Genomic DNA, 26,159 nt, shown 5'->3' on the forward strand with positions numbered 1-26,159 from the left:
TAGCAGGGAATCATTCTCTGTTCACCCTTTCCAGACACTTCTGATGTCAGACCTCTCCCCTGTCCCTCAGTCACCCTTTCCCAGGCTGGGTAGTCCTAGCTCAGCCAGTCATTCCTCCTACAGAAATTGCTCCAGATCTCTTCCCAGCTTGGTTCCCTTTCCCTGAACCTTATCCTGCTCTTCCCTGCAACCATGAGATTGTCCAACCAAGGGCCAAGTCTTTCTGGTTCACTGGATCTGGCTTGCTGGGTTTGACCCAATGAAACCCTTTGCAGGGTTATGGGATCAGAACCTGACTGTCTGGGTTGCTGTGGTGGCACTGACGTCTGGGAAGTCACCAGCTTGACTTGCTTACTGTGCTGATGAGAAATATGCTGGCCAGTAGTCATGAAACTGTTGGCTTAGAAGGCGGCTTCATCAGATAAGCAGATTTTGGTGCCTTCCTTTCAGTTGTGCTGCTCATTTGCAGACCTGTTCAGGCAGCAAGACACTTTACAAACTTGTAGTTTGTAGAGAAACTCTGGAAGGCCCAAGGCAGGCCAAGGAGACATTGGGAAAAGGAGGAGAGATGGAGAGAACCAGGATTGGGGTACCCACTTGTTAGTTTGGTTGGGCAGGTGTGAGAGCCTGAAGGGTCTCTGTAATGGGAGGCAAGGGAAGGTCTCTGGAAACTTGGAAAAAGGAATCTGGAGCGTTTGTCATCTGCCCCTGGAGGGAACCTGACAGTCCTAGGAAGCTTAGTTTGGGCTTCAGTCTGCGTTGCTTTGCTCCAAGATGGATGGTGGTCTGTTGGACTACGGCTCGGCATAGCCTTTCATCCTTGCTTAGCCTAAGTAATCAAAATGAGAACTGGAGGAGGGGGATTTGCCCATTACTCTCAGGATAAGGATCCCCTAAGAGCTTGATCACCCTGTTCCAAAGAGCACTGAATCCAGCTGGAAAGGAAGAGGGACGGGGAACTCGTGTATGAGCAGCTCTTCCCATTCACTCCTTTACACCCGTTCACAAGAAAGATCGGGTAGGGAATAGCACTTACTAGCTTTGGTTTTTGTTTGCCTAAAGTGAGATTAAAACACTAATCTTGCAAAAGGAACAAACATTCTACCCACCTCTAGCAAACAAGAGCAGCCAAGAAACAGTGCCCAGCTTCAGATAAGAGCTCTTCCAAGAAATTGCTGCTGGTTTATGCATCCCAAAACAAACTTTAAGGCAGAAATCAATTTAGTCAAACTTCCTGCACAGAAGCCCTATGTATTCATGAGTTCTTCACCTCAGAACAAGTTGATGTTTATACCAAGTATTGCCTTGTATGATTTCTGATCACTGACTGTATTATCTGTACCTTTGGTGCAGAACCCCAGGCAACTGCTGGGGCCCTGCAAAACACACCGCCAGCAATCACTGCTGCAGATGAAGCAATAGCAATGAACAGGAGGTGACTGGCAGATATATCCTTCTGTGGGTGAGACCTAAATCTCAGTCTAAATAAACACCTCCAAATAATTTTCTCCCTGAAAAAAAAATGGGACTAAGAGGAGCCTTTAAAACTGCCCAAGAAATTTAACTCACTACTAACCTGCAACGAGATACTGTCTTTAGACTAACAAAGCTTCTCCATAGGAGAGGGCCTTACAACACTTCCTCCTCCTGTGCTGAGCAGTCCTTACACTTGTGCTTATGAACCTGAGCCCTCTTCCACTAGCAGGCTTAGAAGACCCCAAAAACCTCTAGGTGAAGAACATTGCCAGATTTTGCCCGTAGATACAAGTGCCCATAATGATTGTGCTCACCCTGCAGGTACAAAGCTACCGGTACAGACGGCTGCCCCAAACCTCACACATCTGTGATCCTTGGCTGTGCTCTCAGCTCATGCAACAGCAGGGAGGTTGAGGTATTGGATGTCTGTCTTGGGGAAGGGAAATAATAATTGAGCCAAGGGTACCATTGCATCAGGGAGGGGAGCAGCAAGCTCTCATCAGGATGGGATGATTTTGGAGAAGCCGTGAGCCAAAGACACCTTGGCATTACCCTGACATCCTCCTGCGATAACACCCTGAAGGCAGAGGATCCGTGCTCCTTTGTAAGGGCATGAGTGCAAGAAAGGGACAGGAGACCCATGCACTGGCTGGCTTGTCTTAGAAAAGCTTCCCAACGTTGTTAACCATCTCTGCGTTCTCTGTGTGGGCAGTGAATGCTTTCATTTTCAAACAAACTCGTTAACTGGCTATCATTCACCTGAGAGAAGTTACATAAGAGATATTGAAATAGTAAATATTTAAATAAAAGCATACCTTCAGAAACAGGGTAAAAGCAGGTCCTTGGGAGCCCTCTGAGAGCACAGGTGCTCCGTGTTACCACCAACATTACTCAGCTAGACAGGAGCCAACATTGATGAAGCCAGCTCAGAACAGAGTGTACGTGGGGAACAATGTGGTGGAGAGGCTGCTGCTTAATTAACTCCAGCAAAACAGTGGAGGGCTGGTGTTTTGTGTGCCCACTTGGAACATCCAGCCATTGGGGTCACAGTGAGAGCTGCTCCAGGAGATGCCCAACAGGCACTGGGCAGGACACAAAGGAGAAAGGCTGAGCTTCTAGACACTTGTAGGAGAGCATTTATAGCCCCTTGATGCTCTTGGTGAAATCAATCCATATGGATATGTGAAGTCCTCCCAGTTCTGCAAGGCCCATGAAAAGCACAGGATAAATGGGTGGGCCAAGAGTATGTGCTTTTCATCTGCTTTTGTGTGCAGTTGTTTTAACTCTTCTTTCTCTATCCAAAGAAATAGTACCTCTCTTTTTTTTTTTTTTTTTTTTTTTTTTTTTTTTTGACAGATATGTCCTGCAGATGTTGGAGCTGGGACCGTTGCAGGTAGATGCCAGCAGTGAACGGGAAGTCTTTGCACACACCACTGGAGCTAGATCCATAGTGTCAGCTGTGCCAATGCCACCCCATACGTTCCCAGGACTGCCAGGTATAAAAACCCAGGAGCCTGAAGATGCTTTAAACACTTAGAGGCAATGAGCCATCTGAAAAGCAGGAGTGATTCTCTCTTTCACAATATAGTGCTAAATTACATAGAAATTACAGGGCCAAGAACTGTGGAGGGAGGTGAGAAAGGAGGTAGAACATCATCCTCCAGTGCTCTCCTTCCTCCCTCATCTGGTTTTCATTCCTTACCCCACCTGGGCTTCAATGATTTTCCCTGAGAAACCTTGGATCAGCGCCATTCTGTCTCTCCACCCTTAGGAGCTCTGCTTGCTCTCTAGCAAGACATCCAAATCCAGCTGGATTTCTTCCCTGGAGCATTCATTAGCTGACTCCAACACACCTCGTTGGGATTACAGCTATCTTTGATCCTGCTGTAGTCGGGAGACATGGCTGCATGCCATGTAGCATGCCTAATTTAGATTTGCTTTGCATGCTGTGGCACAGAAGGGGGAATGGATCCCCTGGGAGCCTGCTGTGAAGAAAGCAGCAGCTCCCCACTGCAGTCAGGACTCAACAAAACAGGTTTTTTCCCCTCTTTGTGGGAGATGCCGTGGAGAAAAGTCTTTGCTGCTTTATATTCTAATTATCTCCAAGTGCAGCCTCAATACTTGATTTGCGGTTACTGCACATTAGAGATGAGCTGATGCATCTGACACAGCTACAAGGAGCTCAATTAGCTAAGGCCTCCTAGAAGTCATGGCAGGCAGGCAACCTTTCCTAAACAATTACCATATGGCCTGGGGAGTATTTCTGTGCCCAGCAGCAGAGGTGCTTTAATCATCTGCAAAGTGTATAATTAGGGTCTGAACTAAGCATCTAAGTGTGAAACAAGGCAGAAACAGTATGTGGGGTGTAAAGAAGTAAGTTAGGGTGGGAAGGCCTGGCTTTGCAGGTTAGTTTGGGTCTGTGCACTGTCCTGATGACACGTTGTGGTTCTTGGGATGCGATAATTACCAGTGAGGTAGGAAACGGCGAGCAGCGCCGGAGGATTTGCATGAGTTGCTTACAGGGTGCGTATGCAAACAACAGCTGTGCTGATGCTTTCTTTCCCTCTGTGGCTATGACGATGCCAGCCTGAAGGCAGGGCAGCCCATTTTTGGGGCTTTTTTTTTGTGTCTGCTCTTGAAAATCTTCAAAGGCTTGATGAATTGCCAAGAATTCACCACTCCCACTGCATACCTGCCTTTAACTGCGAACAAGATAGGCTGTGACACAATATTGGCCAGTTAAAGTTTCCACCCCGCCAGCTACACAGTCCTGAATCCCATGTGCCACCGATTTGCCCTCTAGCTTAGAGAAGCTTATCACCCCCGCAGGCGGCTGACCCAGCGCGTTTCTTCTGCCTGGCAGGGGCTGTGTTTCCTCCCTGGGTGGATGCAGCTGGCTTGAGCTGAGAGGCTAGACTAACCTCACATATTCATAAAGCTGTCAATTCATAAGCCCTTGCCAACCTGGGAATGCATCTGATTTGCTAGCATTTACGGTTTAAGTGCCAGACGAGCAGGGGAAGCAAGGAGGGAGGGGGGCTGTGATGCTCTGCCCCAGGAGAAATGGAAGATGTCTGTGGTTTGTTTGCAGCTGTGAGCAGGGGAATGGGTAGAGAAGGTCAAAATTCTTCTCGCCTTATATGGGGAGAGGGACTTTCCCCCTTAGTTTTTTCTTTTTTTTTTTTTCTTTTTTTTTTTTTTTTTTGTCAGGGTGTGTTTTCCCCATTGGCAAAAGAGATGAAATGAAAAGGAGGTTCTGGAGAGAAAGGGCTGACTGAGGAACTAAGCACACAGAAAGGAGTAGATGTGTTGGCAACGATAATGAAAAATCATAGTTTTATGTGCAAAAGGGGAATTCAGGCAAGAGGTAACTCCCTCTCAGACTATTTTAGTAGAGGATTGGGAGTGATTCAGATGGCAAGCACTGTTTTCAAAGAAAGGGGGGAGCTGTGGTTAACTCCTCAAACAGTTGGCTTCATTTCTCCTTTCAGATTCAACTGGAGCACTAAAATTCCTGTTAGCACCTGTATTATTTGAGGCTGCTGTCTGGGGCCTTGCTGTGCTGGAACACCTTCCTGAAAAGCCCAGGCAGCAAGAAAGCAGTCCAGGATGCCAGGGCAGCCGTGACGTGACACTCTTCAAAAGCAAGTAGCGGGTTTAGTTGGGGTCTAACCTCTTTGTGAGGCCTGGCAGCGTTAACTGGACCACTGTGACCTCCCTGCTCAAGATCGTATGCTGTGATGAGTGAAAAATTAAGTTTAGTGCAGAATCCTAAACTACTAGCAGAAACCTGAAGTTTTAACACGCTCTAAACCACTGCTGCTGTTACTGAGATCTGAAATACAGACTTGCTTTCTCTGGAATTAAGTTCTCTGCTATTTGACCTCAATAGGCATGTTTTTTAAGGTTCTAGTATTTGCTTAAAACTGAAAGTCATACCTGCCTTTCTTAACCTTCCATTTTTGGTTTAAGCTTCGTGAAACTTAACCCTTGCTAGTAGAAAGACAGCATTTGCAAATCACTGATACAGTGGGTCCAACCATTCGCCCTGATTGGGAACCAGAATGCGACTGACATCCCAGGAGCTGCTGTGAACTTGGTACGAGCAAGGCTTTGACTGCCAACCTAATATCTAGTCCACGTGAAAGGTTTGTAACTCAATTATTGCCTACTTCTTTTAGTTTAAAGTGGTGAAGACCCACATGTCTAAAATGCAGGACCCGATTTCTCTGTCTTGCAACTCTCCCAAGTTCACAGTTGTGACAAGGTTTGGCAGGAGCACATCTGCTTCCCCCTCAGACATCCCCTTCTACCCACCACACCAGGTACTCTCAGAAATCCACTTCTAACATTTGCTTTATTTTTTGAGGGTTGTCTTTACGCCCAGCTAGATGCCCAATTTTTGTGGCTCCCCCGACATGTGCTCTCACCCCTCTTTAGGCCCATCTTCTCACCCAGCTTGAAATGAAGCGATGCGCACCAAGTCCAGCAGAGACCACGACTGTGAAAAGCCTATTTAAGAGCCCCAAGGGATGGGCAGGTTCCTAAACACAAGAACTGCTTCTGTCTTTGACAGAGACCAAATAGTTCTTGAAGCAAAAAGGTGTGGTTTTTTAGCATTTTGGGCTGTCTCAGAGATACGTGTTGAAAAAACAAATCCTATCCTTCACACCTGCCTGAAGACACAAGTAAGCTACTTCTCAGGCACCACTGGAGATTTGTAAAGGCTACTGTAGAAACTACGCTTAGGTCAAAGCTTTCCTTACGTCAAAGAAAAGCCAGCTACAGCCTCTATGGGACGAACGTGTGAGCATCACAAGCCAAAGCCTGGGGGACACCTCTAATTTGGGTGCCCAGGAAGGATTTGCGAGTGAACAAAACACCGACTGCTCTAGGAAGAAAGATTTTTTTTTCGGCATTCCTCCTGCATGGCCACCCCAGGGCAATGCCAGGTTTCTCTCCTACATTTTTAAAGCTACGTTCTTTTGTGTTTTAGGTGTGCAACAGCTGCATTTTCCCTTGGAACAAAATTTATTGAAACTCTGGGCAAGAAAACCCAGTCAGGGTCCCCTGAAACCAGGGGAATGTCTTCTAGGCTTGATGTCCATCTAAGGCCTTGACTAAGATCTTCTCCTGACATGCTTCAGCAAGGAACTTACTAAAAGCAAAGATGTAAAACAAGGTATTAGCAGTATTGTAGTTCAGAATGATGGATTAGCCTTAAAAGAGAAATATACAGATATATCTTATTTCTTTTTCTAAGTAGAAAAATGAAGCATTTAATTATTTGCAAACAGACTTTAATAAAGTTTCTGTAGAACCACTCTTGCCAGAGCAAACATATCAAACCATTTAATCATTTCCCCTAACAGCAGAAATGCACACAGCATCTTTTGTTTGCAGGAAAATCACTTTTCAAGGGACATCAATTTCAAAGTTCCAGAGCTTGAACAGCTGCTCATTTCTTTCTTCTCTAGTATCTTGGCCACCACCACTTTTAAAAGTACCCTGCTCGGGAAAGGCAGGGGAGAGCCCCATTTTAAATGAAAAAAACATTTGTTTTTTTCGAGAGCCTTCCCCAGAGGCCTGGCAAACGCCCCACCTACTAATAATACAGTAGGAAGTTCTCCTGCTTTTGGAAAGATCTCTTTAAAGCCCGACTAATGTGCTAGAAGGGATTACAGGATTAAAGAGCTCCTAAAGGGTAGAGACCCACTTCTAGAAAAGATGCCCAGTAATTGTTTATTTCAAGGATAGTAATGCTGCAGTGAAAATCTAAAACGCTTTCAAAGCCTCAGAGTTAGTACATCCAAAGATGCACAGAAGGTTGATCAGCTCCCCGGACACCCACTCAGGGAATCCACAAACTTTTTTGGTACAAGCAAATTCTCTATTAAGTTAACTAGCATTATGTATGAAAAAGTTCAGATTAAGAAGAGGACGTTGCTTTGACGTTGCTCTGCAGGCAGTCACCACTCAAGAAATGATCTTCACTTCAGGCTTGGACTCTTCCAGGGCTCTCATTTCATCATGCATTTCAGAACTCCAGTAAATGTCGTACAAGCTACATCCAAACAAAAAGGCAAGCTGGTTTAGCAAGCATCCTCCCATTACAGAAAGAGAAAGATGCACAAGTGGCTGGTATGGAAAGATCATATAACAGGAAGGGCCCCGTCTAGGTTCGAGAGTCTGGTGCAACAGCCAGAAACATGCCTTACAACACAGGACTCTTACTCCCTCCCCAGCACATCCTCCTCCTTGTTCTTGGGCCCTATGGACCACAGTAGACACTGTGGTCACACCACTTGGAAGGGACAAGGAGTGTTTTGCAACATGCAGACAGCACTTGACACCTGCCCTGGGCCACCGGTTGTCCTCGGGTGCAATTCCCAGAGAGCCGGTGCTGGCAGCCCCCCTCCCCACAGCCCCCCCCAGCCTGCCAGGGGGGGCAATGAAAGCAGGATTACAAACATCTCTCACACTAATTGCTGCAGGTAGCAGTTGGGATTCCTCACAGCGTCACAGAGCTTCCTGACGCCTTCATCATCCAGGGGGTTGTCGCTCAGGTCCAGCTCGGTAAGGGACTGCTTGGTGGTCATGACGGTGGCGAAGGTTGCACAGGAGGCTGACGTGAGATCGCAGTTACACAGCCTGCAGGGAGAGGAGGGAGAGGCCAGTTCAGTGAGCGATGGCTCCAGAGACCAGCAGGCACGGACCAGAGACCCCCCTTAGGCCGGCATCTCCGAGACATCAGCAAGGGCTGGTCTGTGGTCTTCCCGCAGAGACGGCAGTCCTCATGGTGACTGCTGAACACCTAAAAGTCCTCCCTAAAGCTGAGCAGCGTGTGGCTACAGGGGGAAAAGGAACCCTGAGAAGATACTCCCAACTTCAACATCATGCATGGCCTTCTCTTTGGTTTCAACTGATCAGAAATGATCCCTAAAGTTTATTACTTGAGACTTGCAACCATCTCTCTAAAAAGGGCAACTGAGGCCTCTCAGCTGAGAACCAAGTAGCTTTAACCGGTCAGCAAAAGTATCTTTCCGGACAGATTCACCGCTGTCTCCCACAGCCCATCTGCTCAACCCACTCGCTGTGAGCCTCGGGCACTGGAGCACAGCTCTGGCTTCTGCCAAATGGTGCAGGGGAGACAAGCACGGTGCCCCAGGCATCGTGCAGGTCACAGCCACACGAGCCCAGCAGCTGGGTGCCCACCTGGGAAGCGAACGGGCAGGTGGGGAAGGCGAGTCCCACCACAGGGCTGGAGGCGATGCTCCAGCTGGCCTCCTGCTCCTGGGGCTGGCCAGGCACTCGTGCTGGCACCCACAGGGACTGTGGAGAACAGGAGGCAACTGGTGAATTCAGGCAGGCTTTGCACCGCAACTGGCAGGCGTAAGAACTAACACACCAGACCTGGACCGGTAGTTCCTCCACCCGAGTGTCCCACCCGAGAGAGGGTGAATCCAGGGAAGGGCACGGGCAGCTCTACAGTGAGTAGCTTGCAGAACAAAGCAAGATCCCTCCAGCCTCCCCAGACTCTTCTTTAGATCCTGAAGGTACACCGCACCGTGAATTTTCAGTTCTGCACCTGGGAGAGTGCCTGTGACAGCTGTGAATGCACCATCACGTGCGTGACAGCCTGGACTTGCAAGAGACCATGAGTGACAGGATACATGGAAGCACGTGTGGCTTCCATTTACTTGCAAGTGGACTATTTAAACATCAGTCTGTGGTGTGAATTGTTTCATGTGAGCAAAAAAATACTATGCTACCACCTACTGCTATCTTCCTTTCTCTGCATGCTGTTCTTGGAAGAGAGGAGATGACTTCTGAGAGTGCAAGCTTACCACAGGGACTGAATGTTGCAGTTGGGGTGTAGCAGCCCTTCACATATGATTTCAACACCTGCATCTCCCAACTTGTTCTCTGCTATGTTCAGTATTTTCAACTGTTTGTTCATGCTGAGAGCAGAGCTGATGGCCTTGCAGCAAGCAGTCGTGAGCCCGCACTCCTTAATCCTGCAAGGCAAAAGTGACATGAGATCTAGGTGGGGATCCAGAGTATCAGGCACTGTTCACTTCGTCACATTTGCTTCACAGGAGCCCAGACAGTGGGAACAGAGGAACCATAGCCTTCCCACGATCACTGTACTCCTCTCAACGCTCCATCTGCTCGATTCCTTCTAAGCAGCACCTCTCCCACTCTTTGTATTTGGGATGTCTGTCATGGAGTGTGCTCCTAGGAAAGGCACCTGTCCATAAAGCACAGGAATGATCAGAGACGAAGCATACTGCTCTCAGTCACTCTCACCTCCACCGTGCATTCCTGAGGCACCTCATCAGCTCCCAGGCCACCAGGGCAGGGGAAGAACCCAGCTGGGGGCAGGACCTGCACTTGTGATGTAGGAAAGTTCAAGTTCTACATGAAAGAACAATTTTCCTCTCCCAGCCATGTGATACCAGACCATCCCAGCATAAAAGGTAACACTGTCAGCAAAGAGGATGCTGAGAATGGTTTATGTTATTAAAGCCTTCTTTTAGGTTATCGACGAGGGAGCTTAGATCCAGCGGAGAACCCAAAATATTTGACCACAGCACTCACTTTGCTATTAGGTGAGGCCTTTCAAACTTCGGAAGTCTCTTAGTTGCCATTTGCTGCACGATAAAATATATTAGGCAGAATCTCGGCAAGTGATGATTGGTCTCCTATTCCTTATAACAGGGTAACTATGGGGCAGATCTTCACAGTGTCTTTGGGTTTAGAAAGATAAATCCCTTTAGCTCTGTAAGTCTAAACCCTTTAGGTAACAACTGGCATGAGTTGTTTGTGGAATCAGCACAACTGAGGATCTGTCTGATGGGCATTACTTTACCTACATCTTTCTTCAGTGAGGTCTCCAAAGAAGGCAGTGGGTATGTGAAACTTGACAGCAGCTCACCATAGCTCCTGGAGCTTAGATCTGGGATCCTTGAGTGCCTCACACAGCATTTCCATCCCTGAGTCTCTCAGGTTATTGTCTGTCAGACTCATCTCTGTGAGGGTCTCTTTTGTACTGATGAGTCTGGAGAGACCTTCACAGCTAGCACTTGTGATATCACAGTCCCATAACCTGCAGGGAACAACAAAATATTATTTTCCCCCCAAGAATAACTTAGATTAGAAAACAGAGTCCTATTTTAGTATTCCGAATTTCTTGTTACATCATCTCCTTTTCTTCTATCCTTTACAAAACCCATTCATGCATCATAACACACAGCTTTCTCCTTACTTTCCACCCACTGGATCAAAAGCTCTGTTGGTAACACAAAAAAAGAAATAGGAACATGCAACCCTAGTAGGCAGACAACTCATCAGGAAGCCAAGACAATGCCATCACAAATTTCCATTCGCCATCTCCCCAGAATTTGATCCACGTGATTTCAGCACGGTCCCGCTCATTCATGGTGTCCTCCACCCAGTTTTGGGAAGTAACTAATTGGCAGTAGAGACCTTCTTGTTTCACTAGGGGGTGTAACTGAGAAACTTTCTGCTTAGGAGCAAACCAGCAGCACAAGGTAGATAGCTCGGAGGCTGCAAGAGGGATTTCAGTAACCTCTGCCTACCCTTACCATAGCTTCCGGATTTTGCAGTTAGGATGCATCAGTCCTTCACACAGCAAAGCCATACCGGAATCCCCGATCTTGTTATCCCCCATGATGAGATCTATCAGTGATGACTTGTTACTGAGAACTCTGCTCATCTCCCGACAGCTATCGCTGGTTATGCCACAGTTCTCCAGGCTGCAGAAAAAAAAAAAAAAAACAGAGTCGGAGTTGCTGTGTTAGATACACCCCAACACCCCCCACTTCACACTGAGAAGGGTCTATGGGCTGGTTCCTTGCTGCAAACCAGTGCAGCTCAGTCGGGCATTGCTGGACCCTGCGAGACTCAGAGACGATACAGGTATCTTAGATGGGTTCTGGGTGAAGCAACACACTGCTCCTGCACTCCATGAGGCTGCAGAGCTCTTCTACTCTGACCCACCCATTCACATCCATTAATGCAAGGATTCTTCCTGTCAAACTCCCCCTTTACATCAACTGTTCTCTTCAAGAGGAGCTTTTGGCTGTATCAGACAGTGAGTCCCTGGCAGCCAATCCCTGCTGAAGCACAGCGGTAAGAAAAGATGAATCATGATTCTACCCTAAATCCCTTCAGGGACTTTATCCCAGATATGAGGCCAAATACAGCATCTCTGTTTTGAAGCAAGAAAGGGATCTGAATAAATATACCCAGCTGGCTGGTAATTCAGGGGTAAGAACTGGAGCCACTGAGGGCAATTGCTCCTCTGCTCTGAGATACTGATGAGAAGTCACAGCTTGTAATTGCAGGTTTAACCTGGGGTATATGCTCACACTGTGCCAACAGGTGTAAGAGTGAGCTCAGAATCACATGCTAAAGAAAAGGTCAAAAAAAACCCCCAAACTGAAAGCCCCAGACATTTGCTTGCAGTTTCTAGGTACGGAAATCCGAGCCAGAAAAAATTTTGGCCTAAATTTCAAGCATTCCTGACAATAATTTTTCCTGACTTATGGATGGTATGAGATGACCAGCTCTTCCTTACTGTAGTAACTCAATGTTGCAGCTTGTCTCCACCAGTGCCTGGCACAGCTGCTTTATAGCCGTATCTCCCAGCGTGTTGTTACTCAGGCTGAGCTCCTTCAGGGTGGGATTGCTTTGCAGAGCAGAACTGAGAGCTTCCATAATATCAGCTGTGAGTTCGCAATATTCCAGCCTGCGAGATGAAAAGAAGTCCAGGGGAAAAACAACTGTCTTCATCACATTCCACTACCCGCAGAACATCAGATGGACAAAGCGTGTGTTAGCCAGGGCAGAAAATGTGCCAACATGAGTTAAGACCAGGCAACATATGAAAATAGAGATAACCTTAAAAGTTTTTAACAGCATCTCCCTGCTCGTTTCAGGAAGCATTAATTCTTAAACTAGAACCCAGGGGACCCTAGCAAGGCTAATTACCCACCCCATTTTTACACCAGTCCTCCCTTAAACCAATGCACAGGCTGCCTTGGAACACACGACTTGAGTTTTGCGTTGCAACATATCCCGCAGTCTCGCCACTGAGCCTTCCCGGGAGGAGCTGGGAGCTGCAGATACACCTGGGCCCTGCTCAGCCACAAAACAAGGACCAAGTGCAACAGAATCAGATTTTCCCTGGGCGTTTGAGAGGTCCTGTATCAACAGTCACTACTGCCAGGAGGGCTAAACAAAGCCTAGGCAAACAGACAGCTCCCAGCTCTTACAAACCCACATCACCTACCAGCACCAATAAGCACAACACATTTTCAGATAAAACAGGAAGAAATCAATATCTGGCAACAAAGCTCCTGCTTGACTCACAGGAAAGACAAGCATGACCTGCATGATAACCAAAAAAGCCCAGTTACTACTTACTGCAGCTTCTGCAGCTTACAGTTGGGGTTCATCATCCCTTGACACAGCACCTTCACTCCAGCAGTTCCCAGTTTGTTGTCAGCTACGTTCAGCTCTCTCAGGGACGGCTGTGCGCTGAGGACAGAGCGGAGCATCTCACAGCTGGCACTCGTCAGATTGCAGTTTTGCAGCCTGAAGGAGAGAAGCGACTGGGGTGAGGGAAATGCACCCCCGGAATTACAGAGACTCTTCTCAGAGAGGCGCATCTGCTGAGGTTTGAGCTTGGAAAGGACGCCGTGGCACTGACAGTGCGTAACCCTCTAGAAAGCAGTATGTCCAGGTTAGTACTGCTACTTTACAGGTGTGCCAAAATAATTTATCAGCCAGTACTATACCTGTAGCACAAACAATAGCTCCCACGCTTCCTTCAGTGTAACTGCTCATATAGCCCCTCCAGCAGAAGAAAGGTCTGCCCTACATTAAGTAGCACTGAAACTGCTTTATGGAAATGTTTTAATCATCACGAGGCTTATTCCAGAGATAAAGCAATGGCATCTTACAATGTCTTTCCCCCTCTGGAAATGTGATCCAGAGTATCCAAAAGTAAAAATCTGACTGCTGGGAGAAGTAGCGTAGGAACCGTGCTGGTATTGCTGTGGGGTGTTTAGAATTACTGGACAAGACTTTCTGGCAAGAGAGGTACTGTGCCTGGTGCAAGTTTGACTTGGGTTTCATTGCTCTTTTATTCCCTAAGTCACCTTACCAGAACACCAAATACATTCCTACAGAACTGAAACAGCCAAAACCGGACTGGAGAAGTTTAAGGCTTAGGACAAACTCTCTGAAAAATTACTTGTATTAGTCTTCCAGTACAGAGTACCACAACTTGAAGGCCCAGCAGAGAGTTGAAGTTTGATTAGCTTCACAGTCAACTTTTCCTCTATTTCTGACTCCTCACTGCAGAGGACACAGGGACTCTGGAGCAGGCATATCTGATCTGAGAGGCAAATGATTTTTACAAGGTAGTGTCACAAAGATCTTAGACCCACCTCAGGAGCTGGAGGGCTCCAGTACCCTGCAGAAGAGATGCTGGACAGAAAAGGTAGCATGTCTCTGAGGGTCGCTGAAAGAGCAGGGGCAGCAGCCACTGGCTTTGAAGCTCCTGCCCCACGGTTGCTTAGGGAAGCCTACAAATGCTGTAAGGTGGTGCTGGTGCCTCTGCAAAATGTGCTGTCTTGAACCACGCTGGCCCTGCCCAACTGAGAAGACAAGGCTTGAGGTGGAGCCAGGCTGGCAGAGCGCAGAGAGACTGACAGCTCCTGAAATGCCAAGGCTCATCAGAACACCCTTCTGAGTGGGCAGACTGGACCAGACACTGAACGCTGTGCTTACAACTGGCAGAACAGCCCTCTGAAAAATGCACTTGTGAAAACGTCAGGTATGTGCTAACGGCAGAGTGGGGCCTGCTGTGGCCATCCTTTTGTTTACACAGATAATCCAGCTGCCTAGGCCAGGGGAAGATCTGATACCTCTTCTAAGGGAAGTCTCCAGACAGCCTTCGCTTGGCTGGGAAGACTCTACCTGTCCTTCCCTCGGTGCTGGAAGACAATGGAAGACAGACTGATCTGGAGCCTTCCAATAAATATACTGCTTAGATAAAAACTTCTGGGGTTTTGCAACCATCTGACCTAGGTAACTGCTGAGATGCATCGGCATGACTTTAATGCCATCACATAGCAGTTTGCCTCATGACTTCACCTGCAGCAGGCTGCAAGCATGTTAGAGCAAGACAATCAACGGGGCTTTACCATAACTGCTGTAGGCTACAGCTTGGAGTCAGCAGCCCTTTACACAAGATTTCAAAGCCTGCATCTCCCAGCTCGTTGTTGTTCAGCTTCAGCTCTGTGAGGGACGGATTCACACTGAGGATGATGGAGAGATCCTCACAGCTACTGCTGGAGAGATTGCAGTCATCCAGCCTGAAAGAGGAGAAGAGAAGAAGCACTTTAGTCCTCGGGGTTGCTCTGTTCTCCCGGGCTGGAGCAGTCCCCGTGAAAGCAAAGAAAGATTTATTCCTCTGCAGTTCCTGGGATGGCTCCATAAGTAGGTGCGTGGCCTGTTGGGCAACGTGTGGCCCAACCCAAGACGTGCTTTCTCTGCAGGGCTGCAGTACAGGAGGGGCTGCACGGCAGCTCCCCAAGCCACGGACCTCCTCTGCGCTGCGCAGAAGAGGACACGTGTCTCAGGTCACCCCCCCGGGCAGGGCTTCAGCTGGAGGCTGCGCCTTCATCTAAACGCTGACAGCGACAACCTACCTGGTGTCTGAAGCCACGTCTAACCAGAGGCCAGCTCACAGGCTGTCACACCAGCCACGCTGGGTCTTCAGCCAGCCCCAGAGATGCCCATCGGCGGTTTTGGTCGCGTGTAGGTGGCAGAGTCGGCAGAATGGCAGGTAGTATCACCAGTTACTTACAGAACTATGGTACTAATCCAAACCTCAGCTTTTCAGGAGAACGAGTCCGTGATAATTGTAATGAATGGGAAGCGGCAGAGGAGCAGTGGAATGACACAAGGTGTTTGACCAAGGATAGAACAGATAAAGGTATAATTTGTAACGTGCTAGGAACGCGTTTAAAAGCGGCATACCAGCAAAGAAATAATAAGATGAAAGATATCCAAGGTGAAATAGAGGAATGTAAAGCTACTGAAATCTTACTATATTTAAGAATAGAACAGCTGCAAAAACAACTTCAGGAAGCTCACTTAAAAGCACAGGAATTAGGAGAATGTGTCGAAATTATGTTAATGCAAGCTCCAAAACCCCCCCCAACATAGTTCAAATCAGGAAACTAATAATAACCCCTGAAGATTGGGATGATTCAAATAAAAATAGCTCAAAGATAACCCCCCTCCACCTGCCTGCGCCTCCCCAATACACCACTAGACCAATTACAAAGAACAGAAGAAACTACTGGACCACAGGGTGGAGCAGGAGATCACAGTAGAGAAACAATCCCATCTGATCCAATTCAAATAGCCAATTTACAGGAACGTTACGGTTTTAAGCCTGGATAAACTGAATCAGAGCATTTGTGGCATGTGTGCTTATCTGGAGGGGACAGAATTTTATTAAATGAGGATGAATCAAACAGATATTAGGGGCCAGGTGTCTTTTTAAATGCTGCCCCAACTGCCCAGAAGATTCCCATTCAGCAATGGTTAGAGTGGCATATTGGGCTGGAGGAACAGATGCGCTCGAGAGAGGAGAACCATCTATGGTACCCATAAAATCTCTAGACGGACTTTTAGTTGCAGTGACAAATGCTGCTTGTATACAGGCTACGCATGAACGTGCTCCCTGTGATGTTCCAATCTCAACAACCGTAGATTTGGCCATACTGAAACCATTAATTAGGGGAGCCCCAGCTGTGCTTACACCTTACCTCACTGCGAAGCGAGAGGAAATTAAAAGGGATACTGAATATAATGCCCTCTTAGCCACAGAAGCTGACGGCACTGCCACACAAAGAGCCATAAGGCATTTTCCCACCTGGGCAGAATTGATGCACGTCATAAATCCTGGGTGAGAAATGGGATGGGGTGGTGTGTCCAGTGGAAGCAGAAATACAGTTAGACAGGTTAAGCAAGCACCTGAGAGTGGCTCTCAGGAATTGAGACCCAACGATCGACAATCGAGGGTCTGGGATGAAAGGAATGAATTGTGGAAACAAGCCCTGGCGATGGGTATTCCCGGAGCTGCCATTCATAGACAACTGACTGGAGTTATTTTAAGCCTGATGGAAGCTTTTCAAAAGTGAGATGTAGCACTGTCACCTGCCACTGCTCTCCCTCCATCAGCCCCCCCAAGGACCTCTCAACCCTTCTTTTCCTCCATTAAAGAAATTAAAGGAGTTGCAGGAACAGAAATGAAAAAAAAATGTTTAAACTCCGGACAGCTATTGGGCCTGCCTGTCTGAAAAGATGGTATTTATCAATGGATAAGCAGTGTTGGCCCTTCTATTATTCTTCTCATATGTCCTCACCGACAACCAATTAAATTCCTAATAGATATGGGAGCACAGATTTCAATACTAACAAACCAAGATGCCAAGAAGCTGGGTGTGCGACCTGGATGGCTGAGAGTTAAAGTCACCGGAGTGAAGGGAGCAAGTGTGAAAGTTAATTTCTGGCTCCTGGGCGAGAATCTACTCCCTTTGCAGTGAAAGATCACAATGAAAATATTTTGGGTTTCAATGTTTTGAGCGGCTGGATCTGGCACCTGCCAGATGGCAGCGTGTGGTCCTTTGGTTCAAATGTTGATCCTTAGAGAAATCGGGAGGCTACAGTGTGTGTACTCTGTGCAGCCCCTGCTTCCCCCAATTCCAATATTGTGGCTAATATACCATAATACCCAATTTCTGCTGTGGCTCAAAATGGAACTTCTGAGGTAATCACAGATTTGGAAAAACCACAAATTATCTCCAGAACCTACTCCCCATATGACTCACCTGTCTGTCCAGTTCGGAAATCAGTTGGGAGGTGGCAAGCAGCTGCACCCCCATGGATGGTACCACTAGATGTGAAAGATATATTCTTTATGATCCCTTTACAAGGAAGGGATAAAGAGAAATTTGCTTTTCCTTGGGCAGGTGTACAATACACCTGGCTCCCACAGGGATATAAACATTCTCCCACAATCGCTCATGCTGCACTTGCTGACCTTTCACAGTCTCACTCCCTCAAGATGTGAGAATTAAGGGCAGTTGCTTTAGCAGCACAAAGCGGAGCAAAAGTTATCACGAGAAGGTGAAGGGGCACTTTACCCGCTAAAATTCAAAAGGTAATCTGGGATAATGCAACTACATTGGAAAGGAAATTCCATCCTGGTGGCATCCAGTTAATTTCCCGTACGGCCCCATGGACAGTAAAGCCACAGCTTTTGTTTTGACAATACACAATGCTTTGGTATACAAAATATACCCCAGCATTGTGCTGGGACTGAATCACTGTGGAACTGTACTCTATCCATTACACCATGGAATATGGGCCCAGCAAAATGGGAACAAGCAGCAAATTATTGATGTTGACTCATGTGGTGTATGGGAACAACAAGATTTGTGAAAGTAATATCATTAAGACCCAAGACATTTGTCTTGACACTGAACAAAATGTTTGTCATCTTGAAATACACCCTGATGAAACCCCTGAAACTGTATTAGCATATATTGGAAATGGATGTGTCTGTATAAGAACCCTTTGTAATTCTATATTTATAGATAACACCACTGTAGAAAAAAAAGAATCACTCAAATATCTGTATTTGTAATTTTACCAAAATTGTAGGATGTGATTTTAATTACTCAGCTCCTGTCACAACCCACCAATTGCTACAACCTAACTGTACGTTATAATAAAGATCTATTACCTACCCCTATTGGAATGAGCCTCACATTGATAAGAAAACTGTTACAACACGATGACCTGAATCAATTGCTAAAATGAATTCAGAACAACAGACAAAAACCCCTGATTACCATCCATCATGATGCAGAGGAGATACACCATATCCTAGAAAGAGGGAAGAAAGGTGGAGAACATCCCTGGTGGGAAGCCCTTTTTGGATGGCTTGCAACGGCAACTGGGTCACTAACTCTGATGCTACACCCCAGCACGGTTCTATTGACTCTTGTTATACTATATTTGTTATTGAACATTGTTCAAACATTGAACATCGTATCAAAGTTTGGAAGATGACAAAACAAGTTCTGCTATTACAAGAACCTCTCTGCACCTATAATGTTGTCTTATGCCATTTGATGAAATAACATAGATGCTTTTTCGATAGTTATAGAGGCTAACCTAACATAAATTTTCACTCGAATTATAACTAAAATGCAGTATGGTCTACTTATAGGCGCAGAGGGAATAGGTGAGCACACCACCACTCTGTGGAAAAGATCGACTTTTTCGCAGGGTGGAATGTGGCGATGTCGGGACCAGCCAACACTGTGCTCTTGTCTGGGTTACAAGTGCAGCGGGCTGGGGCGATCCGGCACGTCCTCGTCCTTGGAAGGTCCCAGAATCACCTGAGAAGAACGGTGGCCAAAATGGAAAAATACTGACCAAAGTCAATCATCTCGCAATTCTATTAATAGCGATCCTAAGTGAGACCCTTTGAGCTCTCCAGGATGGCAGCGCGTTGTTGACCCAGTATCTCCCCCTGGGCTGGGATACCTCTCAGGGTAGATTTCACAAGGATTTCGACGAGCAGACTTTTGCAAGGATTTCCAAGACTGTCTGCTGATAGATACCAAGGAAGAGGAAGGGTTCAAAGAGCATCTGCTACAAACACTGACAAAGGAGAATAGCGAGTAATTTGCCACGACTAGACTTTACAAGGTTTCAAAGATCATTTGGTACCAATAATTTACCACAATTTGCGGAGAGAGAAAAATCTTGATCATAGGTTAACCTCTGTATCAGTGTGTGTGGGGAGGTGTGTGTGTGATTTGATTTAGGAAACTTTGCCATTTTTGAATCTTTAACTGAGTCTCTGTGTTGATTATAGCAAATTTTATTACATCGCTCTTATAATTGGCTGATGATTAAGTATTGTTAAAAATCATACAACCTAATCCTGTGATTTACTGTAACAGCGCTAACAAATCTTAAATTGCTGCTACCTTCAGGTTGCAAAGGATCCATAATCACTAATCTCATGACAATGAGTCACACCGGTCTGCACTGTATCTCTCTGGCGTGACTCAGTACACAAACTGCAAGTCTGCAGCGTGGCCGTGGCTTCTCCCACTGGACTTCAGCATCCTTCTAGCTGTTGCTAAATTGATGGGGGGGGGAGTTGAATTGGAAGGAGACCCAAGGAAAGGATTGGAAGCCCAGGACAGGCAGGGAGGCGTAGAGGGAGTCAGGAAAGACTCGGGGCAAAAGGAAGGTGTCATGAAGAACCCGACAGCCCCAGGCAAAGCCACAGCCAGGACTGTCAAAAGTTGCCTGGTCACTTTTTGGACAACACTATGAAAACTGAGGTTCTAGCAGGCTTCTCCTTCCCTCCCTCTGGCAAGAAGACTTGGCTCCCAGCGAGATCGCGCCCAACACCGACTAACAATCCCCGCTGCAGCTGCTCTCAGCCGCTGCCTTGAGCATCCCAGCGCTGCCCAGGACACAACCATCCCACTGCCCTGTGCCACACAAGGCAAAACTTGGGAAGTTAAGGTCAGGCCCACAAAGCTTGCCAGCAAAAAGCCCCTCTGCAAAACAAAAGCAAGTCACCTACAACCTGCCTGAAGTCCTCTAAGCCATCACTGGCTTGACGTGGCCCATCCTCTCCAGCCCGAGCAAGACAATGCCAGCCCGTGGGGTGTGAATTCCCAAACCATAGAGAGAAAAGTGCGAGGGAGCAGCTCTCCTGAACCCTGTCCTACAGCTTACGCTGCAGGAGATGGCTCCGTCACACTGGTGTGCCCGATGCACACGGCAGGTACTTCTGGAGGCCAAGTGAATAATTAAAAGCTGAAGGCATGTGGCCTGTGCATGACTAGTAAGTTATTCGACAGCATCTGATCTGCAGCCCAGACAGTGTGCAACCTAATGAGCACAGAGATGTTGTCCCTCTCTTGAGGGAGAAAGGGAAAGGCAGACTTACCAAAACGGTGGTCAAATGTTTAGATAACCATGTTACCTAGCTGAGTTCTGTGGCACATCACAGAACAAGGGCAGCATTACTTCATACCAAAGGATGCTTATCCGTAGTTGAAATAATTTTGCATAAGGGTGGGGGCCTTTTCCCTCCCTTTAAATTAACTTTCTGGATAAAAATAGGTAGAGTCATTCTTGTTACTTTGTCGTTTTTAAGTCACAGATCAACAGTTCTGCAGCTGAAAATCACAGGAGAGAAACACAACAGTTCTTATAAGAGATGATACGCAGCTAGTTACTACCTGATGGTTTTGCAGGATTTCATTGTGGACAGAAGTTCAGTCCATCTAGATGGGCTCAACTCCTCACACTGGATGTCAAGATCCATTCTGACAGTTGAGATAAGATCTGAAAATAAAAAAAAAAAAAAAAATTAAACTCATTTTTTTCACTGACTGAGAAGGAACAATCCTCTTCAACCCCACCAGCTCTCAGCCACGAGTTATACTGCAGGGAGGACAGATTGTGTTTTTCCAACACCAGCCTGCTGCAAGCCCCAGTATAAGCCAGCAGCGTTGGAGTGGTTTTGTCTGGGACTCAGCAAGGCACTCCTCCGAGAGGCAAAAAGCACACGGATCCTGGGGAGATATGACAACAGCTTGTTATCTGGAGGCTGCTTGTGTGAGCACAAGATGCTCCTCTTCCCTCTCCAAGGGAGCTTAACCAGAATGAGTTTTTTAAAGGCCCTGGTGCTACTCTCTCTCTATCACACTACTGAGTTGCAGCCACTGAGTATTACCAAGGTGGCACACACGACTGACTGTGGGACCTCGAGCTATACTTACAACGAAGGTATTTTTGAGAGAACGAGGGTGAATGAGGAAGATGAGCGTGAGAACTGCCTGGGGCCCGATTAAAAATCATGCTGGTCACGCATCTGTATGCGAAAGGTGGTGGCACCCAGGCGGATGGAAGAAGTGTTCCTCCGCAATTTGATATCTAAGCATTCAAAGGTCACTTGGGTTGGGCAAGTCCGAGCACAGAGAAGCTGGTAAGCAAGATTTTTATTTGCTCTGCAGTCAAACTGCATTTCTGAACGGAGCAGCTCCAGATAAACATGCACCAAAATATGCCGAGCTGAGTATTAAAGGCAACGCTCCAGTGGGTGACAAAATGCAGTCTTGGTGTCTTGGCTTTGCTAACATGACTCAGAGCACAGTGAACTTTTTAAAAAAAAAAAAAAAAAAATCTCCTGAGCTATCATATTGGAATGTGGACAGGAAAAAAAAAAAATAACCAACAAAAAAAACACCAGCTAGCGACTGCAGTTTCTCTCGTTTTCCCCCCATCTCGGTCACTGCCAGCTATGTAAACCCGAGGGCATCCCGAGCCAGGCACCGGCTTTTGCCCACAGCGAGTCCTTCACCCACGGGGGAACGGGAAGTGCCACGCAGAGACACGCCACGACAAGAGGGAGGTGCCGCGTATGTACTCGTAAAACACGGGAGGGGATCCGGGACACGGCGCGGGGTCACCGGAGCTCAGGTACGCTCCCACCCAAGGCAAGGCCCCGTCCCGCGTGGGTCCCACCGCGCCGAGCGGCTTGAATCGCGCGGCGGCAAAAATCAGCCCAAACCGGCGCAAATAGGCGAGAGAACCGCGCCGCGGAAACCACGCGCGTCATTTAGCGGGCGCCTCCCGAGTTTGCCCGCTCGCCTTTCCTCCCCGTTTTACCTCCCCCGGATCACCACGGCCCCCGCCCCCCGCCCAAGCCCCGCGCTCTCCTGCGAGCGGAGGACGAAGCCCGTTTCGGGGTCCCCCTGTCCCCGAGCACCGGCTCGGTCCAAGCAACCCCCCGGGCGTCCCCGCCGCCGCCCCCCCCGCCCGCTCGCCCCGCTGCAGGCAGCTGCCCTCTGCTCACAAGCCCTTTCCCTTTCCCTTTCCCTCCCCTTTTCCCCGTTCCCGTTGTTCCCGTTCCCGTCCCCGTTCCCCACTCACCCCCGGGCCGCTCCCGCTCCCCGCGGTCCCCGCTCCGGCCCCTCTGCTCCGCCCCCTCGTTCCGCGCAGCCGCCGCCGCCCGGCCCCGCCCCTTCCCGGCCTGGCCCCGCCCACTCCTCAGCCGGCCCCTCCCCTGGCCCCGCCCCCCCCGCGGGAGCCGTCCCGCTGTTCCTTCTTCCTCCCCCTTCTTTACCTTTCTTCCCCCTTTCCCTCTTTCTCTTCCCTTTTCTTCCTCTTTTCCCTCCCTTTCCACACTCGCTCATTTTTTCCTGCCCTCTCTGCCACTCCTCCCCTTTTTCCCTCTCTTTCCCCCTTACTTTTCCCTTTTTTTCCAAGGGAAGCCATTCTCTTCCCCCTCCCTCTTTCCTCTCTTCTTTCCCCCTCTTTTCCCTCTATTTTTCCTCCCTCCCTTCCTCTCCCCTCTTCTTCATCTGTTTCCTCAATATCCCCATCCATCCCTCTTTTTCTCTGTTTCCCTCACTTCCATCATTTTCCTTGCTTTTCCCCTCCTCATCTTCCCCTTGCTTCTCTTTCTCCTGTGCTTTCCCCACTTCCCTCTTTCTCTTCCCTTCTTTTTCCCTCTTTTCCCTGTTTTCTCCCTCTTCACCTTCCCTCTTTTTCTTCCCTTCCTCCCCTCTCTCTCTCTTCCTTCCCTCTTTTTTCCTGCACTCTCTCCACTTCCCTCATTTTCTCTCCCTTTCCTCCTTCTCACTTCTTTCCCCCTTCCCACTTTTGTTCCTTTTCCACCATTCTGCCTTCCTTTTTTCCCTCTTCCCCACCTCTTTCCCTGTTTCTTTCCCATTTTTCATCTTATCCCCCACTTCCCTCTTTTCCTCCTCTTTTTCCTCCCTTTCCCTTTTCCTCCTTGCCCTGCTGCCTCTTTTTTCCCATCCACCCCTGTATCCCCCCAGAGCAGGAGCACTGGGATATGCAGGATACAAGACAGGAGAGGGGAAAATCCCCGTCGTGAGGGGATGCACAGGGGGTGGGAGGATCAAACATGAAATGGGAAGGTGTCCCACCCTGACAGGGAGGGCAACCTCAGCCCTGTGCTGGGACCTGGAGTGCAATGACAGTGCGTGCAGACCACCCTGGGGAGAGGTGACATGGGGGGGGGTCTTGCCCAGGGGAGACAGGACCCGCCTTGTCCTCCCCTGGGAAGGTCAGAACTGGGAATGACAACAAAAATATCCATTCCTCAGTGGCCTCTCTGACTTCTAGATAGCCAGAAAGCCGCGCCGGGGGGGCCAGCGTGGCGGGCCCGCAACATCCCCCCTCTCCACCCCTTCCACCAGTCCTATCTGTGACGCATCTGCTCTCCTATTCTGTCTCCCTCATTAGTGCAACGCACTGACAAGCTGCACCTCGCTGGCACAAAGGCCTCTCTAAGCTGTTTGAAACGAAGCCATGAGAGCAATGGAGGACGGGCACGTCGGAGTGCTGCTGCTGCTGCGACGATGGTGGCCGTCCCCAGGCCGTCCCAGTGCCACGGCTGCTGGCCGGTGGCCCTGACCGGCAGCTGGCCCACGCACCCATCCTGCGCCAGGACCACGGGTGCCAGCACCTGGCTGGGGCTGGAAGGCATTCGTCATCACTCGCTTGCTTCCTCCTCCGGCTGCCAGCTACTCCCTGTCTCCCTATTGTTTCCCTGTACTTTTAGCCCCAGTAAAAGCTCATCCAGACTATTACAAGGCAGACCAAAAAAAGGTTTTGAAGTGCTGAGAGCTTTCCAGGCAACATACTGAGTTGCCTCCCTTCTTCCCCTGCAATATCTTATCATCTTTCCCAGTTTCTTCTTCCTACAAACACCCCACCCCCTGGCTCACACAACAGTTCAGTTAAGCACAACCAGCCATTCTCTGCAAAGAAGCCTCTGTGATGCATGGCTTTAAAATCGCTACATGCTCCTCCCCAGTAAGCAGAAGGGAAAGTTTAGGGAGTTTAAGAGCCCGGTTTTGCTGCTGATACGTACCTCGCTCTTCTCAGCGCTCTGCGGCGAGCAAGGAGGGCAGAGCTGACGCCTTCCTGCTGTCGTTACTATGCAACCTCTGCTGCTGTACACATGGTGCCTGCTAGAGGGAGAAAAACAGTTTTGGGTTGTGATGGCTTTTTCCTCCCGGGGCAGCTCTTCAGGGGCTCGTGGAGCCGCACTCTGTACACGATCATACCTGGCTTAGTGACGAGGCAAACATCCCGCAAAACCTGATGATGATCGAGGCAGCTTTAACTTCTTACCCCTGATCATGTAGCCACTTGCCAGGGCTTAGCCCAGAGCAAGGGAGTAGTTGCCACTGAAGGATTCATCCGAAAATGAGGCCACCACAGTGTGGATAGAGATGCTGGAGTTTGCAAATAGTTTCTCCGTTCCTCAGGCAAGCCCTGTCCCGCCTGGATGGGGAGTGATGCTGAGCACGTTGTTGCCCCCCTGGCACTTCCCCTGCGGGTTAAACCCCCTCAGCAGGGGCTGGGGCATGGGCAGCTCCCTGCTCCTGCCAAGCTGGATGCTCACACAGCCTGGGAGGGTCCCCTGAGAACAGCCCTGGACATGTCTCCCTGAAACCGCCTCTCGGCAGCAAGCAGGGCCCTCGGTCCTGCACCTCTGCCTCCCAAACTCCCGCCGGCTCTTCCCCTCCCCGAGGATTACCCTGCCATCACCCAGACTGCATCACACACTATTTGCAGGTTGAAGTAACCCACTTTCTCCCCCTCTCCCCACCCCACCTTCCTCAGTGCCCAGAGGAGAGTCGAATGCCAGAGAGTGCACCTCTTCCCCCTTCCCTCCCAGGAAAGACAGGGTCATCCACAAAAAGGGGTTGCTAGAACAGTCCTTGTGCCCCTGGGTCTCACCTGAAACCTGCAGAACCCCAGCCACAAGCTTGGGGATTGCATGAGCTTCTGGCTTGCTGGGACGCTCCCTGGCAGACAGATGGGTGGGCTGCTGTGGCCGATGAAGGATGTCTCTGCCCTCCTTGCTTAGCCTGATGCTCTCAGGAAGACCACTGGTGTTGGGAAGTAAGTGAACACTGGCAAGAGGTTGCATCATGCCCTGGTCCACCTGGTAATTCGAAATCAGATGCCTGTCATTCAGCCCAACAGCAAAGGGGCCATTTCCTAGCCAGCCACTGCTGTCACCGTGCTGCTGCTCTCAGTTCCTGCTCTGCTGCCAATATCGGGAGTCTGTAAAGGACAAGGTCTAGTGTTTGTGAGAGGCTTCAGAGCAGCCTATATCACGTGGAGCTTCTGCAGACCTCCTGCCCTGGACAAAGCACCCTCTAGGCACTGGTCTGTGTGGTAAAAAACTAGATTTACAAGCCAGGTAGCCATGCCAAGATGTTATCATCTTCTCTCTCCCTGTCATCCCCTTGGCTGCCCTCTCTGTGGGGACAACAAAAGGCATCTTTGAGAAAAATCTATTGTCCTTTCCCCAACAAGCAGGACCAGGCTGTCCTACTCACCGAGATACACACAGATCTGGAGGACATGATGTGAAATGGGCCTGGGAAAGCCAACAGCAAACACTGGTGAGAAGTGCACGTGCGCGTCTTTCCATGGAAACAGTGGAAGAGTCCTGGCTTGGAGGGTACGTCCATTTGGGCGTT

The 26,159-nt window shown here is 48.7% G+C and overlaps 1 protein-coding gene across 2 annotated transcripts; it reads right to left on the reverse strand.

Moving 5' to 3' along the window:
- Positions 1-6,759: 6,759 nt before the first annotated feature.
- Positions 6,760-24,632, reverse strand: RNH1 (ribonuclease/angiogenin inhibitor 1). Of its 2 annotated transcripts, none has more exons than XM_033003539.1 (10): positions 24,533-24,632; positions 20,865-20,970; positions 14,715-14,885; positions 12,928-13,098; positions 12,080-12,250; positions 11,085-11,255; positions 10,415-10,585; positions 9,324-9,494; positions 7,957-8,127; positions 6,760-7,540 (listed from the first exon to the last, which is right to left on the reverse strand). In XM_033003539.1, exons 2-10 carry the CDS (start codon positions 20,948-20,950, stop codon positions 7,453-7,455), a joined length of 1,371 nt encoding a protein of 456 aa, XP_032859430.1. In that variant the 5' UTR covers positions 20,951-20,970; positions 24,533-24,632; the 3' UTR covers positions 6,760-7,452. The 2 variants fall into 2 exon arrangements, with proteins under 2 accessions (XP_032859430.1, XP_032859432.1); XM_033003541.2 differs by lacking the exon at positions 24,533-24,632 and adding an exon at positions 22,561-22,604.
- Positions 24,633-26,159: the final 1,527 nt, after the last annotated feature.

This window comes from Tyto alba, unplaced genomic scaffold (assembly GCF_018691265.1).
Source record: "Tyto alba isolate M040663 unplaced genomic scaffold, T.alba_DEE_v4.0 Super-Scaffold_8, whole genome shotgun sequence".
NCBI lineage: Eukaryota > Metazoa > Chordata > Aves > Strigiformes > Tytonidae > Tyto > Tyto alba.

Bases quoted from the DNA above. Each gene is read 5' to 3' on its own strand.
- RNH1 (XM_033003539.1), bottom strand. From the start codon at position 20,950: ATGGATCTTGACATCCAGTGTGAGGAGTTGAGCCCATCTAGATGGACT. The intron at 12,251-12,927 runs GTAAGTAGTAAC...TTCATCTCGCAG, and splicing joins TGTAAGCTGCAGAAGCTGCA to GCTGGAATATTGCGAACTCA. The intron at 9,495-10,414 runs GTGAGCTGCTGT...TTTGCCTTGCAG, and splicing joins TCTAAGCTCCAGGAGCTATG to GATTAAGGAGTGCGGGCTCA.